The following is a 9,632-nucleotide window of genomic DNA, read 5'->3' as shown; positions in this document are numbered from 1 at the left end:
TTAAAAAAAATGCTTATTGATTCTGGTTTGTTTTTTTTGCAATATTAAACAGTTCCAAGAATTTCAACTTTTGCAATTCCTCTTTAAATTGATTTTATATTTTTTTTATGAGATAAAGAAATGATCTTTAAGCCGTATAGGGTCTGTTTGTCATCTAAGACCGTCTGCATGTTGATATAAAGATGAATGTTTGTTTGTTGATGTTTTGTTGAGTGTTTGTCTTATTTAAGTTTACCCAATATTTATCTTAACTTATCAATTTGAGGTTTTTGTGCTAGTTAAGTCCGTATTCCTGAAGTTTTTATTCGTTATTTTTCTTTTGTATTCATTATTTTTCTGTCGTTTATGGCATATGCGTTTTTATTCATTTGTGTTTCCTGAGCATGTTTGTTTGCAACTTGTTTCCTATCTTGACGTTAAACAGGAATGCAAAATCCAAATTATTGGCACCCGCGGGGATTTAATTTAAGCCAGCTATTTTCCCATTGTTTTGTTTTCCTCTTGCCATGTATTACTCAATATTGAGTAAAAAGATCATAATGAAAGTATGTAAATACATTTTATTCATTTAGCTACAGGGCTAATAAAATCTCATTTGAGCTATAACCATACATCTTCATTTGAATCCATCAAATCATACAAATAGGAAATGTCTTGTTGCGTTTGACCTTGATTGGCTAGTATTTGTAATAAATCACTAGAACGTTTTATCGGAAAAAAGTTTGAGAGTTGTCTTAATGTCCTTATACTGTTTACGATGTAATTATCCTTAGATCTGAAATCCGTCCTTTTTTCTGGAATCGAACCAGCTGCACTCGTTGAATGTAAAGAATATTTATCGGACAACTCCGGACCTGAGCGTTTACCAAGCATTACGAAAACGCAACACTGACATCGTGCTTTTGATGCCGCAATAGCCATACAGGACTCGGCAGGACATGAACACTGGAGACTATTATTAGCTTGGCATAACATAAGGACAACTGAAAAAGACAAAAAATAAATATTTTCAATATTAAAATTACAATGTTTTGTGGTATTATCTTCTTCTGTATTGCTCTGTTATTTGGGTAACATGTTTAAACTTAAATTTAAAACGACACTTGTATACACAAAGAATAGTTATAAACAAATGGTACCTTTAGTTCGGAGTACATTAGACTTAAGTGAGACATATATTGTATTTTTATTTTGAAATTTGTCTAAAATACATGCATTTGCATCAAGTCAAATTTAACTTTCGTTTTGTGTTTTAATCGTAAATATGATACATGAACAATTTGCCACTTCCCATCTTACAATCAATATATCAATTAAAATATTTTATTGCATGACAACAATTATTTTTTTGTCAGACTTTCGCCTTTTGTTTAAAACATATGTGCAAAATGGACAATGTTATCGAATATGTTAATTTCAACATTATAAGATGTCATAGTGGCATCACAAGTGACATTCCTACATAAAAATACCCAGAGTTCACCAACCAATTCATTTCAAGTAATTTTTACCAACGCTATGTTGAGTTAGTTTACCCTTACTGAATATCTGTATAACTGATAAGGACAGTTATGTTCCGATTGTCTTAACCACAATTCCGTCTTTTTTTTATCGACTATGACCTACCAAATTATAGTCTTATTATCCGGTGTATACTTACTTATGTTGTGGCATGTGTACTATTATTTTTATGTTTGTCTTTTTCATTTTTAGACATGGCGTTGTCAGTTTGTTTTAGATTTATGAGTTTGACTGTCCCTTTGGTATCTTTCGTCCCTCTTTTGAACAACATGACGGGTGACATATGCGTAAGTAGAACGGATTAACTTTCCAAAGAACCTTATATCAACCCCATTTTTGGTCGGGGTTTGTTTTGCTGACGCATTGTAAAGTTTTATGTTGTGTTTCGTAGACTGCTGCTCGTTGGGTTTGTGTTTTTTTTTTTGGGGGGGGGGTCCTTTTTTATGATACGGCATTTTTTTTTATTTATTTGTTTCGACTTAAGAGTTTGGCTATCCACCTATAGAAATACATTTCAGCGTCTTTTTTTTTGGGGGGGGGGGGTGTCCTTTTTTATGATACGGCATTTTTTTTTTTATTTATTTGTTTCGACTTAAGAGTTTGGCTATCCACCTATAGAAATACATTTCAGAGTCCTGAATAATTGTACAAATTCTGTAATTTCAAAGGCTATATCATCAATGACAATGATACTACCGGAGAGTAACGTATGTTATGGAATAAGGGATCCTCATAGAAACCAAGATTTCAGGTTCAACTGGCGAAAGATTTTTACCACTTTTTAAACACTTAAGTGTCTATTTTACTTGATTCAATTAGTTTATGTGAAAATTTTTAACTGATTTAGTCATAAAAACCATCCGATTCAAGCTCCAAGATGAAAAATCTACCAAATATGCCGAAAAATGTCACTTTATTGATGGTTTTTGTCAAAAATGAAAGTGGCCGCATCCGTGTTCATCCACAACCTTTAGATATGTTATGTTTCATCATAAAATACAACTTACATATCAATATTAAGGATGAACACGAATGCGGCCACTTCCGTTTCACACGGAAACTGTCTAAAATTTAACTAAAATGCTAGAATTTTGAAGATTTCAGTAATTTAGCATGACTTAATGGTGCTACAACCCGATATTTGTGCATTGTATTGTAAAAAAACAGCCCATATTTATGTATCAGAAGCATTCTTCTGTTCAATAAAATACTAAAGATTTATAATTTAACAATTTTGTAAAACTGCTATATTTTGGGGCCAAAAAGGGGTCTTACCGGACCTACTTATTTGGACAAACTTTTACTTCCGCTAAATGAAAAACATCATCTTGAGTAAACGCGGCTGATATTTAAATTTTTTTTGACAAAAAACATGGTGCCAATTTTACTTGACGGCGACTATAAATACACCTCTTAAAGTATCATCGATGCAACAGATTCATTATTCCTATTAGATACCACGCTTACAATTGTGTACATCAGACGCGTATTTTATCAACACAAGTTCTAACTGTGTCACTCGAATCAAAACAATTATATAAAACAAGGCCAATTATATACTTTTGTACGCATTATACATGTTATATGATACAACTGTATTATTCAATATCAGATGTAATGTAAAGACGCAAAACCAGTGTATTATAAAGTCACGATTATATTGTTAAACCGGCGTTTCTTCCTGAACGTGTTTTATCTAAAATAAACATAATCTCTCTGTATTTCACGCCTACCGTGACAAATCTAAAAGCACAATTTTCCCAACATGAGGATAATTTGTCAAAGATGAATTGAAGTTAAAAATAAATAACAATTGAACAGAAAATCGGATTTTTTAATTATCTAATTCATCATATTGATGAGATGTTATTGGAATTCTTCTGAGTTTAAAGTTGGATATATTGTTAAGGATTTTCTCGCGATTACTCTGGTCAAATGAAACGTATGCTTTGTTTAATTTACCTAAATAAAGTCTCAGACGAATAACTTTTTTTAATCTGTTTTTTTAAACTTGTTGCTCACTATGTTTTGATAATATACTATCTCGATATTATAAAGCTCTGGGGGTGAATTGTACAAACATCGTCACAAACAGTGATTTAAGACAATACCGTCTCTTAATATATATATTGAATAGAGAATTTCACACAAGAAAAAAAGAATAATTTTTAAATTTCCTTTTGAACTCATCGTCGTGTTTGTGTCTTAGTGTGCTTTGTTCAAATTTTTATAGAAAATGGAGATAGCTTGATATTTGAGATCCTGGTGTAACAGTATGTCTTCCTCTTCAACTTGTAAGAGGTTACTACATACTACCAGGGTCTACTCTACCTCATTTGTCTGGCTTTTTATCGAAAGCTTTCTTAAAAAATATTTCTATGATGTATCTCTACTTTTTTTTAATGTTTTTTTTTCTTTTAAAAAGAAATATCAAAGTTTTCTAGCTATATGTTGTTACATTTGCATGATTGGCCTCAATCTATTATATATTCTCAGCAAATAAACATTTCGAAATTGGACGATTTTACAAAATTGCCAAATGTTTGCTTCATTTAGTACTTGACATATAAAACACATCCTTTTAATTGTAGTGTTTGGATTCAAGACGAAGGAATACTCTTGTTTATTTTGTGTGCTAACAAAAATGTGTTATGATTTCAGGGAACCAAAAGACCTAAAACTTATCAAGTATATAGGTCTTTAGATTTTGACAAAGTCCGTCCCGCCTAGCAACCAAAAAAAAAGCCCGAAATGAAAAATTTCAACCAATTTTAACGTGAAAAACTATAGACCTTATTTTATAAGAAAACGGAAAATAAGTATTATATATATCAACAAAGTAAAATCTCTAAATCATAGGCTCCTGACTTTTTTTTAAACGAAGGATTGTTTCTCATGTCCATGCATTTGATTGCTACACAACTATCTACATTTCTATCAAATAATTCATTGTCAATTAAACATGAGGAAAAGTTGCAGCTACAACTTTAGGATACTCACATAACCTTATATCAGTAGCGACCGATATTTCACTCATATTTCTGAGTTCAACAGTTTATACCTTCACATTCCAACAAACCTTTCTTATTATGATGTAATTTGACTATAATGTACTTTTTTTACGCTTAGTAATCAGAATTATTAGGCATGTGTAAGAAATGTTATAACACATAGCCGCTCTTTATCTTTTCATTTAATATAAATAATGGTATGGTGCAATTCGACACACTTGTATTAACCTATCTAATAATAAACAGCTTTCTCCTATTTTTCCTAATCAATTGAATGAAATAATATGCGTATGCAGCTCCATCATTACATGCTTTATTTACACTATTGTTTTACAGGATAACACAAATTGTTGACAAAGTATGAAGGTCGTTTCAAGCTCTGTTTTAAAACATTGAAATCAAAACTGTGAAAGTGTTCATGCCGATATCGGCTGAATTTATTGAAAGACTTAATCCAAATGTCTGGTGAAACATTGAAAGGTTGCTTTACGATATTTAAACAAAATTGAAGTTGTTTGTCGATGTGTGTTTAAAAAATGATAGATAACTAGATAACTAGATGTGTAATGACTGCCAATGAGACCACTATCCACTCGACCCGAGGCTCATTGACAAAGACGTTACAAGCTATATGTTACCGTACGGCTTTCAACAACTATACAAACCCATTCCGTATATTTACCTTTAAAAGCCCCAAAAAATGACAAAGGTAAAATGAATCAAACGAGGAAGCTAACGGCCTGATTTGAGTTCAAAACAATAAACGAAAAACAAATATGATGAACAGCCAATAACGACAACCACTTGATAAAAGGTTCCTTATTTTGGACATGCACATTTTACATTGTCTTATCGGGGCCTTTTATAGCTGACTATATGCGGTATGGGCTTTGCTCATTGTTGAAGGCCGTACGGTGATCTATAATTGTTAATGTTTGTGTCATTTTGGTCTTTTGTGGATAGTTGTCTCATTGGCAATCATACCACATCTTCCTTTTTATACACACAGTATAAACATACAATAGCTCTAACAAAAACACAAAAAGACACAAATTTGCTTATACTTATATATCAATCCGTACAATTCCAACTTAATTGAATTTGGTGTTAAGACGTCAATAACCGTCAGTGAACAAAACATCGAGATTTTCAGTCGGAAACGCAAAGCAATTTTTTATTTTGTTTTATGTTGTTCTATTATTCGTCTTCGCAAATTGTTAACCTTTACTTTTCAGTCCAATTTTGGTAAAAAGTAAAATTATAAAAAAAATACTGAACTTCGAGAATCAAAAAATGGAGAAAACAAACAAACAACAGTCTACAAAACATAAATAAATAAAACTAGTGACTGAGTAAGACGAAACTACCACAAAACTCCGGTGGTTTCATCAGACATTTATTTCTATAATTATTTACCAATCAGTCAATTAAAACAATTTAGCGTTTTAAACCAAACAAATGATAGTTTACGTCTTTAATCGACATTAAGAGGCTTAAAATTGGTTTAACAAATCGGTGTGTCTGTATTTTAATTCATTTGAGACGTTACGCTGTCAATTGTTCAAGATAACAGCCTTCTCATGAGATCTAAAAATTAACAAATTATGAACTATGCGTACTCCTTACATGTTCAAAAGGGCTTGATTTGCATGACAGGCTGGTCTGGGAGAACATGATTGATTTATTAGCTCTAACTAGCTATTGACAGGCTTTCTGTGGTTGCGTGTACTCTTATATTCGTTCATTGTTTTTCTATTTGTTTAATGTTAGTTGTGGTGTTGTACATTGTACCTATGTATTGGGTTAATCAAGTTGCAAGTGATCATTGTAGTTTGTTCTTATCGGTTGCTTTTTCACAAAAATCTACGACGGTCAAAGGCTCACAAACATGTTTTACTCCGCCATATTCTGTATATGCCTGTCTCAAGTCAATGGCTGTCGTTGGTTCATATTTGTTTTTTGTAAATTGAAATGTCAAATGTTAGATCAATCGTTTTTCATTTGAATTACACTTTTTCATATCGGAGACTTTATATCTGATTTACGCTTTGAATGTATCCTCACTTTTGTATGCCGTACGTTGTCCTACGATTGAATATATCTTCGTTATTTGATCTATTGTTGATATGTGTCACATTGGCAGTCATATCACATCACCGTATATTTATAAAGCTGCAATAGGTATGCATGAATACAGCTGACGATTATCCTCTTAGAATTCATACGATCCTTTAAAATTTTACATTTGTAGGTAAAAGTTTCATTTAAATCAATTTCACAATAATTTCTAAACAAAAAATATAATAACTACGAATTCATTTATTTTCGTTGGTAGCATTTTTCGTGGATTCAGTAAACATTGCATTTTTCTGGATATTAAATTTCGTAGTTTTGCAAAATGCTGCATAGAATATAAAAAGAGAGAGAAGATGTGGTATGATTGTCAATAAGACAACTCTCCACAACAGACCAAAATGACAAAGAAATTAACACTTTATGTTACCGTACGGCCTTCATAAATGAGCAAATCAAAAACCTTAAAAGGACTTATAAATGTACAAAAAATGAACGAAAACAAATATTTTACACATAAACAAACGACAATAACTAAATTACAAGCACCTGACTTTGGTCAGGCACATACATGCAAATGTGGCGTGGTTCAACGTGTTAGCTGGATCCAAAATCTCCCCCTAACCCAGGACAGTGGTATAAGCCTATTGATCACTTGTTGTTCGTTGAACATTTGATTTCATGGTTCACCTTTGTCCACGACAATTAATATCGTACGAGTAATAACAATTTCACATTTTCAGAAGTCGAAACCCTAAATCTGTTTGCATTATTCAATTTACATTTCACCTTTTAAAAATACCAAAGAAAAGATTTATGCATGTTTTGATTGCTTTTATTAATCTTATAAAATTGAGAGACATAATCAACGTTTGAATCTGAATTTATATAATTTAAAAAATTGATGAAATTATTTTTACAATCACAATGAAAGATGGGATTGGATACAGTTCTCAGATCAAATAAAAAAATATAGAAATGTTGGTATATAAACTTTATAAGTTTGTATGGTGATATTAAAATGTTACAAGATTTTTTTTCCTAAATATGTTAAGATATGCTGTTTGCAAAAGTATAGTAAGGTAAAATGCCGATGTCGCTTACACTTTGCGATTTTTTTTAATTTTAAGCTTTTTTTTAACTTTTCTATGTTAGTGTCTGTTAAGTATTTTAAAGTGATATGCAACATCTAATTCAATTGACATTAAACATTTAAATTTATCCGAAACATAACTGTCAGGAAGTTTATCAGAAAATTGTCACACAAAAAATCATATGTAAACGTCGGAGGATAACATGTGTTCTTTTAAATATTTTCAATTTCATTGTTTCTGAAATAGGAATTTAATTTACCTTTCTGTATTCGCATGAAATTCGAAACATATACACAATTTGTATTACAATCCATACACTCATCATTCTGAAGAAAAATGTTTATTAAATAATGCTTTTTCCGATATTAATTGATCTAATTTTACTTAAAAACTAAATTTGCTTGAAAAAAATAACATAAACTTGTACAAAAAGCAACACACATTTTAAATAATCTCAAAAAGATTTGCTTCGTATTTCTGACTTTCCTTTTTTGAATTTTCCTCAGAGTTCAGAATTTTTATGATTTTATTGTTTGTGCATTTTACCTTTCCCTATACAAAGTCTCATACCAATATGTTTCTTCGCGAATAAGATATAAAGATTAGATAAGAAGCAATAGTGTTATACTGATGTTCAATTATCGTAAATAATCTTTTAAATATAGAAACAAACTAGTCATAAAAATGTTCTAAAGTCGCATATTTGGTTGATTTTACAGGGTTCTTGGTCATAAAACCAAATCCAATAAATCTGATTGGTTAAGTCTTGGTACGGTACTCGTGCTAATAATTTTATGAGCCCAAGGTCAGACAACTAATCTGATATCATGAGATTAAAAGACGATAAAACATAATGGAGACTCAGACATATCGTATTGGTGACCGGAAATTTAAATGAATGGTGATTTTATTCTTTCATTTTTATTTTCGTTTTAGTTTTTGCCTTAGAAAAAAACCTTTGAATGAAATCTTTACTTCATTATTCCAACAAAAAGGAAACTGATCTCCTTAATATCTTATCAAAAGTATTTCTATGCGATGTTTTATTATTTTAAAAGATGATTACTTAACACTTTATATAGATATAAGCAGATGTGGCGTCAGTGCCAATGAGACAACTCTCCATCCAAATAACAGTTTATAAAATTAAACCATTATAAGTCAATGTACGGCCTTCAACACGGAGACTTGGCTCACACCGAACAACAAGCTATAAAGGGCCCAAAAATTACTAGTGTAAAACTATTGAAACAGTAAAACCAACATTATAATTTAAATACAAAACACGAAAAGAGAAGCACGAATAAATTACATAAACAAACGAAAACTACTGTACATCAGATTCCTGACTTAGGACAGGTGCAAAGATTTGCATACATATGATTAGAAATTGTTCAAATAAATTCCCTTTATTCAAAAAGTTTTGTTCTTTTCAATTAACACATGAAACACATCTCACAGTTTGAGACCTCCGCACTATTTAATATTCAAACTGTATAACTAATTCAGTAATAATAAATTTCGCCTCTATAGGATTAACATTCTTAGTCAACATAATATTAAGGTCAGGTTAATGAGGAAAACTAAAGCAAATATTGTTCTTACCTATTACAATACCAGATTTAAACAAAACATCAGTTCCCCAGTTGTTCATCTTGAGCAAGTACAGGTGTAAAGAGTATTGGCTACATATAACCTTTTATACATCTCTGGATCCTCCTACTAAACCATTGAACAAGCAGCGAATAATATTTTCCCATTAAAATGATGACATATACGTTTACCAAAGATATATACAATGAAGTTATGTGAAAATGATGAGAATGTCTCATTTTTTCACAAGAAAATTTAAGCTTTAAGAATCAGCCCACTATTAATGCTGCAATTATATCAAAAATGTTATTAGTATTTATTTTAATGGGCAAAAATAATA

The 9,632-nt window shown here is 30.9% G+C and overlaps 1 protein-coding gene across 1 annotated transcript; it reads right to left on the bottom strand.

Annotated features, from left to right (window-relative positions):
- Positions 1–600: 600 nt before the first annotated feature.
- On the bottom strand, positions 601–9,412 carry LOC134706061 (uncharacterized). Its single transcript, XM_063564771.1, has 2 exons — positions 9,305–9,412; positions 601–983 (listed from the first exon to the last, which is right to left on the bottom strand). The coding sequence occupies exons 1-2, from the start codon at positions 9,351–9,353 to the stop codon at positions 601–603; spliced, it is 432 nt and encodes a 143-aa protein (XP_063420841.1). The 5' UTR covers positions 9,354–9,412.
- Between the last annotated feature and the right edge of the window lie 220 nt (positions 9,413–9,632).

The sequence above is a fragment of the Mytilus trossulus genome, chromosome 2, assembly GCF_036588685.1.
Source record: "Mytilus trossulus isolate FHL-02 chromosome 2, PNRI_Mtr1.1.1.hap1, whole genome shotgun sequence".
NCBI lineage: Eukaryota > Metazoa > Mollusca > Bivalvia > Mytilida > Mytilidae > Mytilus > Mytilus trossulus.
This window is presented reverse-complemented; position numbering and strand designations above follow the sequence as displayed.

Coding starts and splice junctions, on each gene's coding strand:
- LOC134706061 (XM_063564771.1), bottom strand. CDS start 9,353: ATGAACAACTGGGGAACTGATGTTTTGTTTAAATCTGGTATTGTAATA. Junction 984..9,304: donor TAAATCTGGTATTGTAATAG/GTAAGAACAATA, acceptor TGTCTTTTTCAG/TTGTCCTTATGTTATGCCAA.